This window comes from Colletotrichum siamense (genome assembly GCF_013390195.1).
Source record: "Colletotrichum siamense strain Cg363 chromosome Unknown KSG_Cg363_contig02, whole genome shotgun sequence".
Taxonomy (NCBI): domain Eukaryota; kingdom Fungi; phylum Ascomycota; class Sordariomycetes; order Glomerellales; family Glomerellaceae; genus Colletotrichum; species Colletotrichum siamense.
In genome coordinates, this window is record NW_023501015.1 from 2,570,770 (window position 1) to 2,593,620 (window position 22,851).

Consider the following 22,851-nt stretch of genomic DNA (forward strand, 5'->3'; position numbering starts at 1 on the left):
ATAAGGTAAGCTCGGGGGGCGGAAGTCCAGACAAGGAAGGGTTAAAGGTGAGGTGGCACTGCTGCTAGGAATCTGATCCCCTAGATACGGGAGATGAGGTAAGGCAACGTCCGTAGCAGCGGTAACAGTGGCAGGCCGAGATGCATGGAAGTTATTAAAGCGTGCGACTTGCGGTAAGTTTACACCTTTTTTTAAACCGTCCACGTGCGGGCGCTTTTTTTTTTTTTTTTTTGCCTTGTTTTTTTGCTTCTGCTGGCCGGCTACTTTCCCTCAACCTCTCTGGATCAAATCAAGTTGCATTCTTGGCGCGCAGAGTGCCGTGCGTGTACCTTGCTCTCCTTGAAGATGTTGGTTTTGGGCCTCGAGGTAATTTGCCGTTTGTTTGCCTCACTTGAGTTGGCAAACTCGCCTCAAGAACGATGTGATATGTGATGAAGAGATGGTGTTGACAGTAGATGCAGCGCAGAGAAAAGGCTCAAGTCGAAACAAATGTCGCAATTGCGATAGAGATGATGGCTTACCGATTGTTGATACTCCTTCCCGGGATAGATGATAGACGACGGCTAGCCGCAGAATACGCGCAGCGGCAAGTGGGATAATTCGCCCTTCTTCCCCTTTGGTGGCCTATCGCCTCTCGGAGCAGGACCCCAAGCACGACAAGGCAAGGTACAGAGCAGTAAAGTAAGAAGCGGTGGCTGTGAACCAAGCCAAGATGGGCAGAAAACAGGACCCCCTGAACTGAGACTTTCTGGCTATTGGATCTCGTGTCGCCTTCCGCGTCGCTACTCTGCGTTTTTCTCTCCCTCTCAACGCCTCAATGTCTTGCGCGCTTCGAGAATCTGTCCCCTTTAGCGAATCCACTCGCTGCAGGTCCTCTTTCGAAGGGTTGTAACGCAGCAGATGAGAGCTTACCTTGATTGACCGTGGCTGTAATTGGTTGCTGGGTCTGCCAATCGCTCGGTCGGTGAAGCAAAGCGTCGAGCGGAATGGCCAGAGATCGTCGGTGACAGGAGAGCGACCAAATCGGGTGATGTCCTGGGTTGCTGAAACAATAGATACCTCGAACGATGAACGGAGTACTCGTTGTATAGATGAGACGGATAAGAATGAGATGGCTTCGATATCCAACCCTCTGGCGTGGTATTGCGCTTTTCACCAGGCTCACCTTGAGTTCAGCGCGAGGCAAGCTTCACTCTGCAACAGGCGCTGAAGTCCGCTGGAGCACCGGAAGTTGAAAACGGAGACCCGTAATGTGTGGACACCATGGGCACCGTGCATAGTGATGCCCCACATCCCGCCACCCCAGACGCGCTGCAGCTTAACGGTGTCCCGCCGTAACAAGCCAGACGGACTCCTGGGCCGCGTTTTGCTCGGCTACAGGTGCCCGTAATGAACGTTTCCTTGTACCAACCTCTCCGTTTTCGCGGTACTCCCAGCCGAGGCATGTGGTCATAGGTCCCGAACGCCGATGTTATTCACCACCTACGGAGAATCAGACCGGCTGCTTTCCGGTGATTGACCTCGCGCCGTCCCCAACGTTAGCAATTCCTTACTTCCGCTGAGCTTGTAGGATCATCGAACATGAGCGACTCTGATGACAGCGGCAGCTCGTCAGGCATTCCTGCCTGGCAGCGCGAACAACAACAGAGCGAGCCCCAGCTGGATGTTGAGTCTGAGCCTGCATCGCAACAATCCCAAGAGGATACCCCTACCGATGACAAGCTCGAGGTCGCGCGGCGCTTCCTTCAGGACGACGAAATAAAGGACGCACCAAGAGAAAAGAAGGAAGAGTTTCTCAGGGGCAAGGGGCTGGAGCCTGCAGAGATAGAGGAGCTACTGGGCAGCGGTTCAGCACCAGAACCAGCGCAACAGGTAAACCTCGCTTTTCACTCCTTGCCCGTCGCATCGCGACTAACATGCCCAGACTGCGCGAACAGAACCCGTTGAAGCCGAGCCAGCAACGATCCCAACACCCGAACCGCACGCGCCTACTCCCGCTCCCTCTTCCACACAAAACGAGATCTCTCTTCCAAGAACAAACGATAATCCCCCCGTTGTTACATACCCCGAATTCCTCACCAAACCAACCCGCCCACCACCACTAGTCACAGCAAATGGCATCTTGAACACTCTCTACGCCTTTGCCGGCATTTCAACCCTTCTATACGGCACAAGCAAGTTCCTCGTTGCCCCTATGGTCGAGAACCTCAACGAAGCCCGTACAGAGCTCCACGACGCAACCAACAAGAAGCTGTCGGCCATTATCGAGAAACTCGAAAGCACCGTCTCCGAGATTCCCGCCCCCAAGAAGACCGGCGCCGAGGCACCAAAGGACGACGGCACAAGCAGCGACCCGGACGTTGAGGATCCTTCAGAAATGTTCCACCGCGACATCGGCACCCAGACGTCCAACCCCCCGACGCCACCACTAGGCTCCTACATGGACCAGAAGAATGGACGATGGGGCACCAGTTTAGCTGGACAAGGGAACAATGCTACCGCCGACGCCAAGGTGAAGAGCCTTGCGCAACACGCGACAGAGATCAAAGATAAGTGCATCGCCGAAGCGGAGGATCTCGCGCACGTCAAGTCTGAGATGGACTTGCTCAAGGATGATCTTATGCAGCTGGCGTATCCAGCACCCAAGGAGTTCACGGGCGGTCTTTACGGCTTCCGCTCCAATGAGCCTGATGACGAGACCAAAAAGGCCAAGGACAACATCCGACGTATCAAGGGTGTGTTGCTCAGTACAAGGAACTTCCCCGCCTCCGTCAGGTAGGGAGTAATCCTACATTTTCAAAGACGGAGATGAAAGCGCGGTATTTATCCGTATGTATGTGGAGTGGCGAGCAATATGATAGGGCTGGCATGTGAATGAAGCGTCGTCACTCGTCAGCCACTAAGGGGGACCTCATACACTCGAACAAACGCTGGAAAGAGAGCCGCTGAGTGCCGTAGTATGATTAGTTGTGTTCTGCTCTGTAATATGTCATGGGTTGGCTCTGGCGCAACTTTCTAATTTTATGCCCATTTGTTATGCCAACTTTGTCTCGATTCAGGAGCCCTAATGGCTCTGTGCAATGTAGCTATCTCAGCTGTGTGGACATTGTCCATAGGTGTTCAGATACAATATTCTTACAAAACCATGTTCCGTTTCCGTGTGAGGCAAGAGTTACACGCCTCGTTGCGCGCGTTCCCAAACCCCCATGATCCCTTTCTGCCGGATTCATCCTATCACCTCCTACCATCCTCTGATGTCTCCTTTCTGTCCTGAATGCGTTTGTACGTAGTTTCCTCGGGGATTCGCAACCAGTCAAAGATATTCTTCCATGAGCCAACGTAGATGTGCTCGAAGTTGCGATTCTCCGCTAGTTGCTGTCTCTCGTACCACTCCACGGTTGGCGTGAACGTGTACGAGAATACCGACCGTGATGAGTCTCGCCTTGCTACGTCCTTGACCCATTTGAACAGCAGGTTCTCGCAACGACTCGCTCGAATCGGCCTCGGGCTACGAGGCGGATGAAAGATGGTCTTGCTTTTGGGGTCATCTTCCTCGGCAAACAGATCTTCAGTCGGGTCCAGTTCCATGTCGCTGGGGGAACCGGTGTGGGTTTGTGCATCATTCTGAGCCCGCAACACAACCGGACGGAAACCATTCTCTATCAAGTCTTTCTCCTCAGGCATCGTGGCTTGGTCGGGATTCATGCACATGGTCTCCAAGGCATCTAGAGTCGCGTCGAGTGGGAGAATGTCTCCAGACGGTTGTTCACCCCCAAGCCAGACTCTGGTAAGCGGGAGATCTGGATTGTTGAGTCTGCCATGCTCCTCTACAAATTCAATCAAGTGTTTCTGAGCGTGATTCAGTCGAGAAACTGGTATTTGGCTTTCAGTTGGGAAATTGATCCTGGCCGAAACATCCCAAATAACAATTTCCGAACCTTCCCAAGGTCTGATGGTTGGGTGCTCTGGTCGATAAACTGCGATCCAGGGATGTCGACCCTCCCACTTATGTTCTGCCACCTGTCCCTGAGGAGTATAGAACAGTGAAATGTAGGTGTTGAACAGCTTTGGTGCATTAAGCTCGGGTGTGTGTTTGGGCGCGTGAACTGGAATCATCTTGGAGTAGAACGGCCACGGAAACTCGAGCCACTGCTTGTATGTTTTCAACTCTCGGTAGAAGTCCCTGAAAGAGTCGGCCGTTGCCTCGACATCTTGGTAATAGCCGACCGTGAAGCCGTAAGCTTTGGCGATGATCTTCGGGGGTTTGCCGGTCCTAGTATTGCCCATGCGCTTCGAAAGATCCATTAGAAATGGGGTTATCGAGCGAGGGTCCCAAGAGGCCAGTCTTGTAGTCCCCATGGGCAGTAAACGGTCCACGCTGCTAGGGCCATCTCCAGGTTGTGCTGCTGGGTTTGGCTCACCCTCAGCAGCCAGATCGTGATCTGTTCCGGGAGAGTAAAGAGGGAGATCTTCGTATTTGATGCTGTGTCGGGCTTCGAGGCGGCGGTCAGTCCCGAGCACGAAGAATTTCCGGAACTGGTCGTATCGAGTCTGTGACCAACAGCCGAACCAGTTCACCAAGCTTTGCTCGTCGTTGGCGTCGATACATTCTGGAGCAAAAATGATCGGCTCGAGCTGTTCGTCAGCCTCAATGCTTTCCATGAAAGATTGCCGGAAACTTTCGACCGCTGTCCAGGTCTCAAAGCGAGCCATACAATCATCATAGCCAAGTCCTGCTCTCTCTACGGCGTCTTGTGTACTGCCTCCGGCTAGCATGCTCCTCATCTGGTCCGCCCTGTCCAACGCAATACCTTGAAGAAACTTGGATAGACTTGCGGCTGCCACGATCTTCGTATTGGCACTAGGCTTTGCATGTGTCTTCTTGTACCAGTCAAAGAGTTGCAAGGCACGCTGCGGCTCAGCGACGAGGAAGCTCGGGGTGACGAGGATCGCGCTACCGTGCGGAAACAGTCTTGTCAGTTCAATCGCACCGACCTCGGTTATGTCGTGTGCAGAACGAATGGACGGATACGCTGGACGCAGTCGAAGAGACTCGCCGAGGCACCAGAATGTGTGAGCGGGCTTTTTGTTGACGAGAAGCTTCAAAATGCTGGGATAACGATGGATCACGTCGACGGTTGTTTCGTGGAATATGACAACGCCATGGTTCGCAATCTTTGGATCCATGAAGGCTCTCCAGTCGCCTGATGTCTTTGACGAAAAGACGCGGCAGTGCGGATTTTCCATATGAAGCCACTCGCTGACAGTATCGAGCATTGCTTCTCTGGATGGGGGAAATGCCAAATAGAAGTTATGGCGTACGTCCTTCAAGCCAGTCGGCATGAGCCGATGGTAGTCGAGGCCAAGCAGGGTTTGTAGAATTGACGCGCGCTTGTCTGTCAAGCTCGACGCAATGGGCCTCTGTTCCGGGATAGGTTTGTGATGTGGTTTGTATATGAGATACCTGAGGGCGACGTCAGACGGGCTTGATTCGTAGTTCAGATCATCGACCTCTTTCATGGCAGACTTCCATTCGTCACAGCTCGCAGGATAAACAATGATGGAAAAATCCTCATGTAGGCATGCGGCCCCGAAAGATCCCACTTTAAGTTTTTCAGCAGCGCTTTTGATCGCGCCTTCCCCTTCGGACGATATTGCGTTCACAGCTCCCTGAGATAAAACTCGCTCAAAGAGAACTGGGCGTTGTGCAACAAATATGCGAACGTGGAAGGTGGTGGAGAAGTGCAGGATGTCTTGTGCCTCCACTTCAGAGTACCATTTCTCAGGGTCGATGCGGAGATTATCGAAGGTCACCTGAATTTGTTTGCTTCCTCTTGGTCCCATCTCAATGTTCTTGTCCAAGCTGTGCATAAACGTTTTCCCTCTGTTTTGATAGTCCGCGATAGACAGCTTCTTTAGAGTAGGCTGCACTTGTTGAGGCTCGAGAGGCTGGGGTTGATGAGATATGGTTGGTTGAGGGGGAGACTTGAGCCGTTTTGGTCGGCTAGTTGAAGAACTATTAACGTCCATGTCCTCAGGCTCATCAGTAAATGGGATTTGAGGGTCCCACTGAACAGATTTCCTCTTCTTCGCTGGCGGACGCGATGGCTGCGACTGCTCTGAAGTTGAGGGAACCGCTTCCGATGCCGTGATGCTCGACTCACTCGCAGACCTGGGGGCAAGGTCGTCAGCTGGGCGCTTCAACACTGATTTAGGCTTGGCGATTGCGTTGCTGGTGTTGGACTGAGGTGGAGGACCGCCGCTGATGCTGAATAGCGTAGACGGAATGATAGGCGGCGCTTGATCAGCCTTGTCCCGTCCTTGCAATTCAGCTTTCCTTCTGATACGGTGGTTGGTGAAGGCGCGGGGGGACTGATTCGTGTCGGCCGCATTATCACTCAATCGGGATCGCACGCGAATGGGCTTCCCGCTTGTGAAGATATTGCCTGCGGCCTTCACCATCGTTCTCGCGCCCGGTTGAGTCTTTTTGGCCGTCTTGGCAGGCTTCGAGAATTTTGAAGCGAGGGTTGTGAGGCTTCCGGTTGACTTGGTACTGGAAACTCTTGTCACTGTGGGTTTCCTTGCAGTGCCTTGATACCCAGTCGGTTTTGATACAGCGGATGCTGTCGGCGGACGTTGCGACGCCAATGCGGGCGACTTCTGTTTGGTCGGTGACTTTGACTTTTCTCCTGATGAGGCCCGTTTGCGAGGAAGGGATGCATTTCTCTCAGCTGCTTGCTTTAGCGACTGTTTGGGCCGGTCCTCGATCGAAGGGAGAGCTTGATCGATCTGCCGTTTTGATGTTTTCGGAGGAGGGAGAATGTCGTTGAAATCGTCTTGACTGACATCGTCATCGCTGGAGTAGTAGTCCTCTTTGGATTCCCCTTCCCATAGAGTAGGCCGTAGGCCGCGCCGAATGCGTAGGCGATTGCGTTCTTGATGCCGGTCGAAACGATTCCTCTGGAAGTCCTCACAAAGCTCGTACCAGCCCTTGATGTCGAACTCTGGCTCGTCGCCACGTCTTTGTTTTTCTTGTGTCGCTTTCCACTCGTCCAGCAAAATGCTTGACGCGTTTTCAGGCGGCTCCCACGTAGCTCTCTCAAGAGGATATCCTGTCCATTCTACTAAATAATATTCTTTACCATCCTCAGTCGTTTGGTAGAGAATCTGTTCCACCGACCATTCCTCGTCCGAATCATGTTGTGATTCTAATGAGGACGTGACGGAGATGTCGTCGTCGTCTTCGTCGTCTTGCTTGATGGGGCTACTCTGCGGTCGAGGGGAGGCCTCGTTCACAAACAAGCCCGGAGTACCCATTGCGAATTCAGGGCACGGAATTCATCGCATCTTCGGAAGATAAAAAGCGCTTTGGTCGCGTGGATGGTTGCGTTGGCACACGTGCGTAATGCAAGCTGAGTTGACAGACTTGCAGGACCTCGTTTGTTGAGAATAGCGCAATGAGTGTGATGGAGAGGCCTGAAAATCGAGGATCCCAATGAGAAAAGACGGTTAAACAGATGCAGTGTGGCGAAAAGATGGAAAAGTTGACAGCAGGAGTTCTGGGGGTGTGTTAGACTTTGTGATTTCTCTTCATCGCGCAGGAAAAAGGAAACGTCGATGAGACTGCCCCGGAAATGTCACCGGATGAGCCGTCACAAATCGTTCACTTACCGGCGGGTATCGTTCGTCGTGGGGTTGATTATTTAAATGAGTGAGGTTGGATATGTGTGCGAGTCCGGAGAAATAAACAAACGGGTGCTGATGAGAGCAGCCCTTGAAGTCCAAGGTATCTCGCGTTGAGCCGTAATTATCTGAGTGAGGATGTCGGTTATTGAGATGAGGCAGGGACGATAGGCACAGAGGCTTTTGGCCCGTGCTTTCTGTCGCCAGGTCTGATGGGGCCCAAGGAAGAAGGAGGGGCCTGACAAGTGCCATCTTAACGGGAAAGCGCAATCTTCCCCATGCTACTCGGTAGCTAGTTACTTATACGAATAAGAGCTCGACGGATCGTGCTACCTCATTGACGTACAGAACTTTAAAGTTGTTTGAACTCAAGTTCCTGGTCTGACCGACATATTCTTTTCAACGCCGGCTGTTTTTTTTTCTTTTTTTTTCTTGTCTCAGTGGCAATTACTTACCAAGGACAGACAGGTAGGCAGTGGCATGCAAGCATCATGGCATGTTTTGGAGCATGAGAAAGCAGTCAAAACAGGGGACCTCACCCATATTATTTGAGTAATCCGAGTCTCCCGGCTCTTTTGATGATCACTTGCGGGCATATCGACGGAAACGAGTCTGTTTCTATCCCAGCTCGCGAACATGCGGGGAAGCAAGCTTATAGGTAGAGACGACCTATTTGCGAAATAGTTCGGCATTCGAATAGAAGAGCATCACCTCAGTCGCCCAACCAGGTTTGTGGCTCTACGAAGGTCATCTGGCGCTATCAGAGCATTGCCGCCTTGCCTACGTTTCTCGTCTTACCTCATAGAAGACGTCAGAGTGTGAGATGTGATGCGAAGCATTGAAGTAAGCACACCAAGCTCCGGTGCGGGCAAGGAAGACGTTTCTCAGATCGGGCCACGGGTTCGGCACACGTGATCCTGGATATGAAACGCGACACTTCCGGATACCGACGGCGGAATCCCATCATGGACACTGCTTTTGACCATATCTCAGATACCTTTCGCAAGTTCTTAGGCAGCCAGACGGGACGGAGAGGGAGAAACAGACAGATGACGGCTGGTGGTTGGTGCATGTTCTGCGGTGGTGTGGCTCAGCGGGTTGTTGTCTTTCCGGAACGTGGAGGATCCCCCTTCGACGCTGATGAAGGCAGGCAAAGCACAAGGGAATCTGAATAGGCACCTACGTGCGGATGGAAGGCATGGTAGCTAGGAAGGTCGTCGTCGTGCAAAGAGATGGAGTGACCTTTCTTCCTGGCCAGTCCCCATCTCCACAGCCCGGGCATGATTCTACATAGGTAGGTAGGTACGCAGGGAGCTCCTCATTGACGATGTTGACAACGTCACCTGCAATGCCTTGTTCTCTTTGAAATACCTGGGTAAACATCGCCACTGTTCGTCTTTCTTCTCCCCCGGTCAGTCTATTTGAGGGACTTGTAAGCCTGAAGATACATTATATCCCATTGCTTCGCTTAGATACCTTCTTCCGTCTCACAAAGGTGCTTTTGTGCTACAGCAGCCTCCCTGATTCCTCGAGCGCCCTGGTGTTCCGTCTGCTCCATGCCTTGGTGGACACCGCAGCCCTTTTCAGCGCTGCCCCGTCCCTTTCCCCCTTTGCCCAACTTTCCCTTTAGTGGCTGACCACCTCCAGTACCCAGCCCCAGCCAATCCCAGTGACCCAAAGCTGCTGCGCCGACACCATCATCCAGCAACCTTTGCTGCCTCACCTCCACGCTCCTACCTACACCTGCACCTGCACCTGCACCTAGACCAACCTGCACAGTCCACCTTTTCTAGGTACCTACTCTCTAGTGTTCTGTTCTGGTTCAGTTCTAGGCCCGTACACCTTGCCTTCGCCTCAACTCAACTGCTTTATCTCTGGAGGCCGCGCACACCTCCATCGAGCCGCAGAGTCCTGGTTTCGCATTACCAACTATTCTACATCTCCAGCACTCGTCCACCACATCGCATCCAAACCGTCAACATGGCCAACGACGAATATGACGTGAGTTCCGCCATCCGTAATCGCCCATTGTCCCCTTGGACCCCTTGGACTGCCACTCACCCCTCTCTCCCTCTAACTCTCTTCCCCCTCCTTGCGCTAACCTGTCGCCTTCGCAGTTCCTCTTCAAAGGTGCGCCGATGACCACACGACCTCCCGATCCTATCGCGAAATGGCCACGACGCCTCCGAGTAGCAAGCTGACATTTCACCCCTTCTAGTGGTCTTGATTGGAGACTCCGGCGTCGGAAAGTCCAACCTTCTCAGTCGATTCACCCGCAATGAGTTCAACCTAGACTCCAAATCGACAATCGGCGTCGAGTTCGCTACCAGATCCATTCAAGTCGACTCCAAGACGATCAAGGCACAGATTTGGGATACCGCCGGCCAGGAGCGATACCGCGCCATTACCTCCGCCTACTACAGAGGAGCTGTCGGCGCCCTCCTTGTCTACGACATCAGCAAGCACCAGACATACGAGAACGTCACGCGATGGCTGAAGGAGCTGCGGGATCACGCCGACGCAAACATCGTCATCATGCTTGTCGGAAACAAGAGCGATTTGCGGCACCTGCGAGCCGTGCCCACAGAGGAGGCTAAGTCCTTTGCCAGTACGTTGCGGTGAACGACCAAGAAACGCATCGTGAACCCCTGGTTGGCTGACATGAGTCTTAGGCGAGAACCACCTCTCCTTCATTGAGACGTCTGCCCTCGATGCCAGCAACGTTGAGCTCGCATTCCAGAACATCTTGACCGGTGCGTTGCTTTGCCCCCACCCACGCAAATGAACTACAAAACACCCACCCCCTGAATTGACCCGCGTTCTGACATGGCTCCTTTCTTCCTATAGAAATTTACCGAATCGTTTCGAGCAAAGCCCTCGACTCGGGCGACGGCGCCCAGGCCTCGATCGGAACCGGTCCCAGCATCGCACTCAGCAAGCCCGCGGATGACAGCGCAGAGAAGAGCGGCAAGTGCTGTTAGGCATCTTGCCCCCCACCCCTGGAAACTTCCTTCTTCACGGCCTTTCGGAGGGCTGCTACGGTCGATATCATGGCGTCTCTTATATGCCCCGGAATCTGTATGTCACTTGGTCAAGGAGGGGTTGTTGCATCGAGGAATGACTAGGAATCCAACGAGTCTTTTTATGATTTCCGAGGGGACGGAGTACAGTCTCGGCCTTTCCTTTTTTGTCCGTTATACGGCTCAGTGCGGCCTGTCTGGGATTTGACGTTTCTGACGATCGCTCTGCCATGCTTACGTAGTTGAATGAATCCATCTTAATGCCTTGGGGTCGCTCTCCGTATGCTTCCTGATGTGAGATGGGGGGTCGAAGACATCGATCGTTGCACGGCGCTACCGCTTGCTCCTACGCCTCCTTGTAACGGAACGCACACCGAACAGCAGAGCCTGGGTTCACGATATTGCAAGGGACGCATGGGTCGCGTCTTTGGCCGCGTGAGCCTGAAGGGGGATGGATACTCATTTTGTGCACTACAGCCTGTTCTGACGTACCCTGCCCACACCCACAGTACTGACTGGCATGTGCCATGACTTGACATTGCGATCCTCACAGCTCCTAAATGCTCCCCCTGAACCGCCATAGGTCTGTAAAGAACCAGTTACTGGAGCACTCACAATGCGAAGGAACACCAAGGGTTCCGTACAGTCGAATAGAATCTTGCCATTGCATCTTGTACGCAGGTAGGTAGCAATGACAGCACGCACAATGAACGGAAGTGGGCTGCAAGCTGCTGCGATCCACAAACTTTCTTTCCCCCCAGGTGCAGCCCGCTCGGTCTCCTGGCGCGAAGCGCACCCTTTCCCACAGGTAGTCTAGCGCTCCTCGCATTTGCTGAGGTGAGGTGAAGCAGGGGGGTACACCCCCGCCCCGCTCGGCCACCAGCGATAAGCCTTATCTGTCGGAGAAAAGTAGCCTCCGGCAAAAAAAAAAAAAAAAAAAAAAAAAGTCTGGGTCGCAAAGATCGAAGAACGAGTTGGATGCAGCTTTCTGCTACCCTACCTGCTAACTCTCAGAAGGCTTTGCGACCGCGCTTTGTCTCTCACGCCGCCAGAACTTTACGGGAAGCTTTGGAAGGACTTTGCGACTAACGAGCCGAATTTTTCTGAGCCGGAATTCTTTTTCATCGTCCGATTGCCCCTCCCTCGCAGCGACGCGGTTGATCTTCCTCGAATCTGCGATCGCGATCGTCTCGACGGTTTTGCACCAACAAGCTCCTCGAACCGAAGTCAACCCCTTGGATATAAATCCTTCGACACAACGACAGTCAAAATGGCGGCCGTCTACAAGAGCTTGTCGAAGAGAACCGACCAGAAGGAGGCAGCGCCGGTAGATGGTGCTGTGAAGAGCGTCAACAAGCAGCGTGTCCTGCTGCTTTCGAGCAGAGGCGTGACGTACAGGCATGTCCAAAGATACATTGCACCCTCTGGATGTCATCTGAGCACTTGCTGATCTTTGACTGGCCAGACACCGACACCTGCTCAACGACTTGGCGACGCTGATGCCCCACGGAAAGAGGTAAATCCGGCACGGATCATCTATGCAACTGGAATTTTGGGCTAAGCTTGGGCTAGAGATGTGAAATATGACAAGAAGGGAAACCTCAACGGACTCAATGAGCTGGCTGAGTTGTATGCGACCTGCTTTCCGAACGTGCGCCGGGGCAACGAACGCTGACAATACCTCTCTAGGTACAACTGCAACAACATCGTCTTCTTCGAAGCAAGAAAGCACAAGGATCTTTACCTCTGGATGGCAAGAAGCGGCAACGGATGCAGTATCAAGTTCCATGTTCAGAACAGTATGTTTGCTGTCTAAATCAGGTCCGAGGCGGCAACTGACATGCTTCTAGTCCACACGATGGAAGAACTCAATTTCCCAGGTATGAACTCATGCTATTGAATGTTTTCCTACGCCCCTCTGTTCTCTTGCCATTCTGTCCACGTTTGAGGCGCATGGAAGATCACTACATAACATACTAAGGTGGGCATCATGCTAATATCATCGAAAGGAAACTGCCTCCGTGGTTCAAGACCGATTTTGTCGTACGTTCCCCCCCCTCTCCCCTCGGCAACTATCTCCTCGTCCCACAACGACTGACAGAGTTCTTAGCTTTGACCAGGCGTTTGAGAATGATGCTCATTTGCAGTGTATGTTTAGCTCCTTACTTTTGGGTGCTCGGGACTGACAACATGGCAAAGTGATGAAGAAAATGTTCATTGCTGCTTTCGGAGTGCCTCCCGGGGCGAGAAAGGCCAAGCCGTTCATTGATCATGTAATGAGCTTCTCGGTGCTGGATGGCAAGGTGAGATTTGCCCGCCAAGAACTTGCGTTATAGTGGTTAACGTAATTGCAGATCTGGGTCCGGAACTACGAGATCCAGGAGAAGGAGGGCCAGGAAGACGATGGAGAAAAGACTGTGACCAAGGGTGGGAAGACGATTTCCACCTCTCTGCAAGAAATCGGCCCCCGCTTCACCCTCACGCCTGTCGTCATTGTAAGTTGACAACGTCCCGAATCCACTTAGAGAAGTGCAAAGCTGATATCGTTTGCGCGCGCGCAGTTGGAGGGGGCTTTTGGAGGGCCAAAAATCTTCGAAAACAAGGAGTATGTCAGCCCCAACCTGGTCAGGTCTGATATGAGAAGGAAGAAGGCGGTCCGTCACACGGCGAGGGCTGAGAAGGTTGTCGAGCGGATGTCCAAGAAGGGTGACCTTGGTCTTCGATCTACAGGAGGCAAGCCGGCGGCCAATGATGAGCTGGACACCAAGACTTTGTTCGCTTAATAATGAGATATCCACCTTCTTCTTGGGAATGATTGCGGAATGGGAAAAAGTTGTCTGTTTTGTAAACTAATTGTCACAACGACTGGAAGTCTTGACGATTTCAGGACTGTGTTAGTCCAAAGTTTGCAGTGATTGGCCGGTGAGTCTCATAATAAGGTGCCCAAGCTACAAGCACTGATAGCGATAAGACACCCCCGTCAATTGGCGCTGACGCCAGCCAGGGGCGGGAACCCACTATGAACCGTACCTGCCTCCCAGAGTCACTCCGGGCCGACGTTTAGGTCAGCAGGCAGGGGCGACCTGCATGTCCTCTGCGTCACCGTCGCGTCCAACCTCCGTCCGTTGCCTTTGACTCCTTTGCTCTCGCATCTTCGAGTCGCACTTGATCTTCCCACACCGCGGCCCTTAGCTACCTAGGCAAGGCTTATTGGGAAGCACATTGGCCTTCATCGATGACAGCCTCTCCATCGAGGTAAACAATGCCAGTCCGCGTCCTCGCCGTCCTTGATAGCCCCAACGCCGGGGTGGTTAGAAAATAGGCCATTCGATCTTAGACCTCGCCGGTGAATTGATTCGTCCGCGAGGTTCGACGGAGGCTTCGTCGCCTCTATTCTATTAATCTCATTTCCTTGGCTAGACTTTACTCGAGTCTACCGGTAGAAGGTTCTTTCACGACGGCCAACGAGACGATAAGCTCTCGTCTGCCCTTCTGGTTGTGGCATTTGTCTGCAATCATTGCGATCCAGGATACTGGTCACCAAGATCCAACGAAAGGGTCACACACAAAGCATAATGCTGCAAATCACCGGTGAGCTCTACCACATCTGAACGATGTAGTCTTGTTCTAATGTCCCAGCAGAATCCAACCGTCTCATTGCCGCCAACGGCGTCTGTTTGTGCCTCTGACACATCGAGTTCACTTTTGAGAAACAACTCCATTCGATCAGCAGTTCACAGCAATTTGTTACCTCAATTCATCCGATTGCTTTCTTCGTCAACCGGTGTATCTTTGTGGTGTTATCCGCCTTATCACCACTTACTTCAACCACACCCCAGATACTAAGGCGAAACCCTGTTCACCAACGTCTTCGTTTCAGCAGTCTAGTCGTATCTGCTTCGCTGCTGCCACTGAATTCTGAACGACTTGTCCGATTTGTTGAGCCCCCGAACAATTCAGTCGTCTCGTCGCCATCTATCAGACAGCATCATCATCATCATAGTCCACGAATCACCTCCACTCCGCGCTGCGGTACGTATTCGAGATGGCATCCAAGTTCTCATCCCTGTTCATTGCATCCCGGCTGCAGTTGGATGCTGAGCGCAAGGTTTCCCATGATGGCGGCAAACTCGAGGGTCTGGAGGGCCTCCCACTTGAGATTATCTTCGACATTTACCAGCAACTTGACGTTCGCAGCATCTTTTCTTTGGCAAAAGTCAACACACTGTTCCATGGACTGCTAAAGAAGAACAGGGCAGTCATTCTGCTACCAGTTTTACAGCGGGAGTTTAGTCCATTTGACGAGCTTCTCCAGGTCTACACGGCATCGGATCAGGATCTAGGCCAGTACGGTGACACTTTCCAGCCCCGACGAGTAGTGTTCAGGCGCTTTCCAGGCGACGTGTCAGGAGTTACCCTGTCACAGGGTGGCATCCGTTCGGATTCTGCGCCATCTCCCGAGCAGGTTCTGTTTACCAGAATTCTCAACAACGGCAAGTCGCTGTCTGCGACTACACTACCGGCGCCACGATCAGTCGCCGTCAATGACCGTGATTTTGACTCATTGCTTAAGTATTGCCTAGTAGTCAGACGGTGGGAAGAGCTCTTTCCTCAACTTCACTGGTTTTCAACCCCAGAAGACTGTCGTCAACTCAAGGATACAGAAAAGTTCAGATTCCGCAGGGCTCTCTACCGCTGGTGGCTGTACGCCTTTTACTTTCACGGCGAGCTTCCTCGACCTAGAGGTGGCCATCCTGAGGCATTTGTCAACGACGTACGAATCAGCCAAATGAGACTCTACCCTTCGACGGAGCTGATGGAGCTGAAAGACCTTTTCACCTCTGTGAAGCAGCTTGTGCGACATTATGTTTATCCAAACCTAGAGCAAAACCTGGAGCCTGTATGCGACTCCTTGAATGATCTTCTGTGCCTATTGCTGACACCGTAGCTGCAGATCCAAGACATGAGCTCCTTAGATCGAATGATTGAGAACACCATTCGCGAGCGAATCGTAGATACCTACGCAAAGCTCGACCCGCGAGATCTCATGTTTTACTTTGAAAATCTGTTCAACTATCCTAGGAAGCGTCTTGTAACGGATGTGAACCTTAGGCACCCCAACTTCTCTCGAGATCAAGAATCACTCGAGGCAGCCGTGCAGGCCGTAGTGGATGAGCGCCCGTGGCTCTACGAGGTCGATGACCTGAGTACTGTGGGAGGTATCGTTGATGTCAACAAAGAATATGAGGATCGCCTCAACAATGACGGTAGTCATGACGGTGCGATCCCGGCACCCGGAGCTTTTCAGCGGCCACTCAGCGATTGGGCGCCTCCTGGAGATGATGGCCGAACTCTTGCTGAGCGAGATCATTTCCACCGGTACGCGCGGCGCGTGTTAGGCAATAACTTAGACTAGATTCAGCAGAGATAGACTCTGGCAGTATACATGTGTTTCTCTGCTACATTCATGCGCGCTGCGATGACTTGAATATCGTGTCATTTTGAAAGTGTCTGATGAAATGAGTACTAGGTAAAGATGGGGCCTGGGGAGTGCACTGATCCAACTTGCCTGAAATGGGTGCTCCATAGTGTACGGTGTGTCTTAGTACGAGGCTGCGGTTACAGGGGGGCTGCTGTGCTGTGGCGGGTGCACCCTGCAAGGCGGCAGGCTTGTGGCCAGCTCCCGCCTTGTCAGTGGCCCAAGCCTCCCATCTTGCTCTCACTCACACCCGGCCATCCATCTATTAATCCTCCTATACAACGGTCTTTGCGCAACAACACAGCGTCTCTCTGTTGCGCATATTCTGCCGCTGGATTTATGACTATTCTTCCAGACTTCTTCGATTCGTCTAAGTCGGGAATCTTGACAGAACGGGGCCGCGCCGGTGTAGGTCATCTTGCGCTTGCTGGCAGTTCTCAAGCAAACAAGCCCCTCGACCTCTCTGTCGCATCCTCGACATCAGCCATTGTTCACCCAAGATTGGTAAGTGATATTATCTCGCATGTTACCCATCAATAGAAGGAAGGAACAAGGGGCCAGCCACGGCGCGGCGTTTCGTGACCGAGTGAACAACGGAGACCGTACGTCTCTTACGGCACCTTCCTGGTCTGCATCTTTCATCAAAGTTGCGAAAGAAGAGACGCAATGCGGCACTCAGAGGTCCCAGTGCTCTCATATATGTCCATCCAGAATTACTGAACCGCCAATCTGGATAATGCTTCGTATTCTGGTTTATCGAGACGTCTCCTGCCTCTCACGCACTCACATAAATTCCTGAAGTACATCATTGTATACTGACTTGCATTAGATATTCGGTCTCTCTGTTGGGAATCGCAATAAACAGGCTTTCTCAACTTAGATTGAGAGACTGCGCCTGCCTGATTCATACTTCAAGCGTATCGCCTCAGATAGAGCCCGGCTGCTTTTCTCTATCGATCGTGTCACGTCTACTCCAGCGCGCGAAGACTGTCAAAGCAGTCAACGAGACAAAACGTTGATTTGTATTTCTCACCGCACGCCATACTGCTTGCGCCTCTTATCCCCCCCAAGATTGGTTCTAGATCAGGTTGACCAAAGTCCTAGGGGCTAGTCAACCCAGCCCATCTTCGCACCATGGACGGTGCCGACCCAGACGTCGTCATGGGCGGTGACGACGGGCCATCAAATCACACGTCAACCCCCAACGGTGTCGCCTCGGCTGCGGCTGGTGATCCGAAGAGTGGAAACCCGACGCCATCTGACGAGGAAGAAGAAGAGGATTACGAAGAGTATGATGAGGAGGTAGACGTCGTCGACCAGACCCGCAGACGCGGTCTCCTACCCACGGCGTGTTGCTACGACGACCGAATGAAATTGCATGTTAATGCTGACTTCGGCGCCACCCCTCATCACCCTGAAGACCCTCGTCGCATAGAGGAGATCTTCAAAGCGTTCAAGAGAGCCGGCCTGGTCTACACAGGCCCCGAGGCGAATGTCGCTCAGGTGTTGAGAGACACCCCTACCAAGTACATGTGGAGGATTGGCGCGCGCGAAGCCACCAAGGCAGAAATCCTGACCACCCACACACCCGATCACTACCGCTGGGTCGAAGACCTGTCCCGAATGGACTACGCAACACTGCGAGAAACCAGTAAGCAGTACGACCAAGGCCGAGCCTCTCTCTACGTCGGCAGCTTGACTTTCACAGCGTCACTTTTGTCTTGCGGCGGTGCCATTGACACTTGCAAACATGTGGTCGAGGGAAACGTCAAGAATGCGTTCGCCGTCATCAGACCGCCTGGTCACCACGCAGAGTACGATCAACCACTCGGGTTCTGCTTTTTCAACAACGTACCTGTTGCTGTCAAGATCTGCCAGCAGGAGTACCCCGCAGATTGCCGAAAAGTCCTTATCCTAGACTGGGATGTCCACCATGGCAACGGAATCCAGAACATCTTCTATGATGATCCCAACGTGCTGTATATTTCTCTTCACGTGTATCAAAATGGAATCTTCTATCCTGGCAAGCCTGACAACCAAGATATCCCAGACGGAGGCTTAGAGCACTGTGGCACGGGGCCTGGCCTGGGCAAGAACATCAACATCGGATGGCATGACCAGGGAATGGGCGACGGCGAATACATGGCCGCATTCCAGAAGATCATCATGCCCATCGCCAAGGAATTCAACCCGGATCTGGTTGTCATATCGGCAGGTTTTGATGCTGCCGCTGGGGACGAACTCGGTGGTTGCTTTGTGACACCTACCTGCTACGCCCACATGACGCACATGCTCATGTCTCTGGCAGACGGTAAAGTTGCCGTGTGCTTGGAAGGAGGTTACAACCTTCAAGCAATTTCTACATCAGCCGTCGCCGTTGCTCGCACCTTGATGGGAGAGCCCCCACCAAAAATGGACATACCCATGCTCAACAAGGATGCGGCAAGAGTGCTGGCAAAGGTACAGAGCTACCAGGCGCCGTACTGGGAGTGCATGAGACCTGGCATCATACCCGTTCCTGAAATCCAGGATCTCAATGCCACCAGATTGCATGACCACGTCAGACTCGGTCAACGACAGGACCTCTCGCAAAGACATCAGATGATTCCACTATTCATCCAAAGGGACCATCTCTTCAAATCGTACGAAAACCAGGTCTTGGTGACACCCGACATTCAATCTGCGCGCCAACTGCTCGTCATCATCCACGATCCGCCAGAGTTCCTCGCCCAGCCTGACGTCATCGACCGTCACATCGAGCTTCACAACGCATGGATTGTCGACAGTGTATCCCAATACATTGATTGGGCTGTCAATGAAGATATTGCGGTGATGGACGTCAACATCCCTAGCAAGGTTGTGCGGGACGAGGACATGGATCCATACAACCCCAAGATAGCGGACAAGGAGCTCCTTGCTGAACTCCAGGAGCTCTTGAACTATCTCTGGGACAACTACATTCAGCTTTACGAAGACGCAAACGACATCATTCTCATGGGTGTTGGCCGTTCTTACAATGGGGTCAAACAACTCCTCACGAGCCGAGGTATGCACCCTCAATAAGAGGTTTCCCGGTAATTATTGCTAATTATCCTTCACAGACTGCAGGTCACGCATAGCCGGAGTCGCAAGCTTCGTGGAAGGTATGCTGCGCCCAGTGAAGTCTGACGTGGACAACGAGCTTTCGACGTGGTATAAGGACCACTCGCAAATTTACGTGTCTCACGACCACCCCTGTTGGGACAGCGAGGACACAGTTCGCCGAGTTTCTAAGAGGCGCTTTGGTACTGTTATCCGCAGCGAGACGAGTGGCGTCAACAAGATGATGCAGACGCATGCAGAGCAAGTTCAGAGGTGGATGTTAGACAAGTTAGCGGCTCGTCAAGGTGGCGATACAACTGACGACGAGAAGATGACTTGACAGGTTTCAGGGGTGCGCGACTGGGTTGGGTGGAACATATTTGTGGTGTGAATGGACAAGAGATGAGGCAGATGGCGCAGTCACAGCTTCTGTCAATTGTTACGGCTGGCGGCAGAGCATCATTTGGCGGGTAGGATACCAGGAGCTTCCAGGTTGAGAGGGCACACGATGAGTGAGCATGGAAGTTATTTGTCTGGAGTTTTGTGAGCGCAGGACAGCAGTCAACGACGTAGGTTTCTGGTTGTCCATAAACCCTGACATGTAACACTGTGCTGCCTTTTACGTGCTTCTATGTGATAATGAAATCTTTCACATCGCATTCTTGGTGTATCATCTTGTAAGTCGTTGATTGGCTGATCGTCCGGCGACGCTCTTAATATCCTTGGCTGTCCGTTGAATTCTGCAGCTGTGATTGGCTCACGCCCGGGACGACTATGTGGGTTAAGTGCATGCAGCGCTCGGACTTTCATTGGCTAAACATTGTCTTATCCGGACTAGGAAGATGGATAACGCCGTTCTCAGCGTCCGAAGTGGGTACCCTTTCAATTTTCAGGGGCCGATCCAATGTGCTTGCCAGCAACCCTGCTCCATCAGACGTCGGCGTTGGCGCATGCAGAGGTAGCTGACCCTCTCAACACCACGACCGCGCGCATCACGGCTATCACGAGCTGTTGCGAGCGCGTCTTTACTCAAACTACAACACTTTCGCGTCAATCAGGCATCATTGACCATGGATCGCGATCGGCGAAGCAGGTAAGTTCCTTGTTGTTGTATGTTGTTCACAACTTTGCGGGCTGTCGACCCCAGCGACTGGTCAACGACATCCCCAGGTCTCGCAGACTTGTGTTTTCTGCCTTCTGGGCGAACCGGTCTACTGGCCTGGATTTTTGCCATAGGCTGCCTGCATATGAAGTCATCAAAGCTGCCTTATTGTTTCCTCCTGTATCGCGCTCGACGCTGGCTACGTTGGGCGCAGATGCTCAGAGAGCGAATGGATTCCGCAGCCTTATCCATTGACTTCTATCGCCAAGGCATCCCGCCAAGACGTCACTGACAGCTTCAACTACAGAGTCTTGCTAACGTATAAAATCACAGGTACGAGGACGGCGAGGTCACTAGGTATGGCGCCGGCGAGTCCTGGAGACCCTTCCCTAGAGGGGAGAGGGGCGGAGGAGGAGACCGCTCTCCTCGACGAGCCCGAAGCCCCCTCCGTGACCGTGACAGAGATCGCGATCGTGACCGCGACAACCGCGACAGAGACCGAGACCGAGACCGTGATCGGGACCGCGACAATCGCGACAACCGCGACAGAGACAGAGATCGAGACAGAGACAGGGAGAGAGACCGCGACAGAGACCGCGCTCGCACTCCTCCCTTGACCTCCGACAGCTACGTCCCTGGCAGATCTCCTCGCCGCAGGTCTCGAAGCGGTGACCGCTACCGACGCGACAGGTCTAGAGACAGAGATCCGCGCCCGCAGAGCGACACATGGCGGAGGCGGGACAGAACCCGAAGCCCTGTAAGGCGGCCATCGCCGAGACGTAGTCCGTCAAGGCGTCGCAGTCCCATTGGCAGGTCTCCCGCCATCCGAGACGAGCGCAGTGACCGCGCCAGATCCCCGCGCCGCGATAACAGGGACAGAGACAGAGATCGCGACCGCGATCGAGAGAGGGAGAGGGAGAGGGATAGGGACCTTGATCGACGGGACGACAGGTACCGCTCGTTGCCCCCCTTTGCGCAGAGCCCAGTCTCATCCGCTCCCTTTAGAAGACGGTCGCGCTCGCCGTTCGGTGGACGTGACAGGCCCCCGCGTGACAGAACTCCTCCGAGGAGATCACCGCCTCCTCCGGCGGCTAGAGGCAGCTATCGACCCCGATCTCGTAGCACGAGCCGTCGCGGCGGCGAGAGATACCTCGGATCCTCCTACAGACGAGCGTCACCGCCTCGAGATTCCGGCATCTCGTCGGCCATCACGTCTCGATCAGCTTCAGGCAAGTCGTCACCGCATCCTCCTTCCTCCATACGAGCACGTTCGCGGCCGCAATCGAGGGAGCGGGAACAGCGGGAGCAGCGGGAACGGGAGCGAGAGCGCGAGCGGGACCCCACACCACCCCTCCAGACCGGCGGCGCTTCTGCCATACCGTCGTCGTCATCGTCCGCGACGGCGCGGGAAGCACCGCCGCCCCCCTCGAACTCGAAGCCTGCCGCCGTCCCCCCTACCGCCGCCGCCGTTGTTGCCCCCCAAGAGCCGGCCCCTTCGCCGGTTGCAAAGACGCCTCCCCGAGGCCCCGCGGCCCTGCGTGCTCCTCCAACCGGCCCTGCCGCGACCCGAAACTTCTCTGCGCCCGCCGGCTCACCCGTTGTCCAGCCACCTAGACACCCGCAGACCCCGAGCGTGCCGCCCCCTCCCTCCCGATCGGACGCTACGAGTCCCACGATCCCACCCGCTGGCCCTCGAGGTTATGTAGCTCCTGCGCGCGGCGGCGGATACAATGGCCGTGGTGGACGAGGCTCTTGGTCTGCCGCGCCTCCTCCTCGTCAAACCCCCGTGCCCACGACGTCCCCTTCTGCAACCGGCAACGGACCATCGACCATACCAACCGGTCCGCGCGCCAACCCGTCCAATGCCACCCCAACAACCTCATCAGCACCCAAGGCGTTCAACCCGCCCACAGGGCCTTCGTCCCAACACGGAGCCCAGGGCCAGCGTCTCACACTGGCGCAGAGTATGCTCTCTACCCTCCCTCCTCTCATCCCGGGAGGCAAGATCGACCCGTCTTTACTGCCGACAACTACGGGTATCACCAGAGAGATCGAGCCGCACTACAAGAAGCTCAAGGGCGAAGAGGAGAAGGCACGAGCGGAGCTTGACGCTAAGCAGGACAAGCTGCGCCAGAGCCTGCAGGTATGGGATAAGCTTGAGATGGAGTCCAAGGCATGGAGGACGAGGGTCGATCTTAGTGAGCAGAGCCTCAAGAGTTTGGCCGGAGAGGGCTTGGGAGGTGCCGCGTTCTGATGGGGTCGCCAGCAACTGTTGAACAGGTCATGGAGAGGAGGGTTTCTGCCACTATGTGTTTTGCTTTCATTTTCCCATTCTCAACGGAGGAATACGGTTTTGGTAGATGAAAGGGATTGACGATGATGATGTACTATTATTAGCGGCGGGAACCATCAGTTCACCCGCGCATGTACGAATTGAGAGGGTACTTTGATAGTCATAGCATTCAAGTCACTTGATACCCATTTCA

The 22,851-nt window shown here is 53.6% G+C and overlaps 6 protein-coding genes across 6 annotated transcripts; 5 read left to right on the forward strand and 1 right to left on the reverse strand.

Moving 5' to 3' along the window:
- Positions 1-1,581: 1,581 nt before the first annotated feature.
- CGCS363_v002667 (uncharacterized protein) lies at positions 1,582-2,779 on the forward strand (the record flags this gene model as incomplete). The annotated part of the gene is made up of 2 exons (XM_036634516.1): positions 1,582-1,872; positions 1,925-2,779. 2 exons carry the CDS (start codon positions 1,582-1,584, stop codon positions 2,777-2,779), a joined length of 1,146 nt encoding a protein of 381 aa, XP_036499986.1.
- Positions 2,780-3,234: 455 nt separating this feature from the next.
- On the reverse strand, positions 3,235-7,317 carry CGCS363_v002668 (uncharacterized protein; the record flags this gene model as incomplete). Its single annotated transcript, XM_036634517.1, has 1 exon — positions 3,235-7,317. One exon carries the CDS (start codon positions 7,315-7,317, stop codon positions 3,235-3,237), a length of 4,083 nt encoding a protein of 1,360 aa, XP_036499982.1.
- A 2,346-nt stretch (positions 7,318-9,663) lies between these two features.
- Positions 9,664-10,664, forward strand: RB11B (Ras-related protein Rab-11B; the record flags this gene model as incomplete). Its single annotated transcript, XM_036634518.1, has 5 exons — positions 9,664-9,684; positions 9,801-9,813; positions 9,902-10,291; positions 10,356-10,436; positions 10,531-10,664. The coding sequence occupies 5 exons, from the start codon at positions 9,664-9,666 to the stop codon at positions 10,662-10,664; spliced, it is 639 nt and encodes a 212-aa protein (XP_036499345.1).
- A 1,309-nt stretch (positions 10,665-11,973) lies between these two features.
- On the forward strand, positions 11,974-13,486 carry BRX1 (Ribosome biogenesis protein BRX1; the record flags this gene model as incomplete). Its single annotated transcript, XM_036634519.1, has 10 exons — positions 11,974-12,095; positions 12,169-12,219; positions 12,276-12,332; positions 12,393-12,502; positions 12,554-12,583; positions 12,713-12,746; positions 12,814-12,851; positions 12,903-13,006; positions 13,058-13,198; positions 13,265-13,486. 10 exons carry the CDS (start codon positions 11,974-11,976, stop codon positions 13,484-13,486), a joined length of 909 nt encoding a protein of 302 aa, XP_036499024.1.
- Positions 13,487-14,748: 1,262 nt separating this feature from the next.
- On the forward strand, positions 14,749-16,119 carry CGCS363_v002671 (uncharacterized protein; the record flags this gene model as incomplete). The annotated part of the gene is made up of 2 exons (XM_036634520.1): positions 14,749-15,603; positions 15,658-16,119. The coding sequence occupies 2 exons, from the start codon at positions 14,749-14,751 to the stop codon at positions 16,117-16,119; spliced, it is 1,317 nt and encodes a 438-aa protein (XP_036499023.1).
- A 1,197-nt stretch (positions 16,120-17,316) lies between these two features.
- On the forward strand, positions 17,317-19,603 carry clr3 (Histone deacetylase clr3; the record flags this gene model as incomplete). The annotated part of the gene is made up of 2 exons (XM_036634521.1): positions 17,317-19,228; positions 19,284-19,603. 2 exons carry the CDS (start codon positions 17,317-17,319, stop codon positions 19,601-19,603), a joined length of 2,232 nt encoding a protein of 743 aa, XP_036499022.1.
- Positions 19,604-22,851: the final 3,248 nt, after the last annotated feature.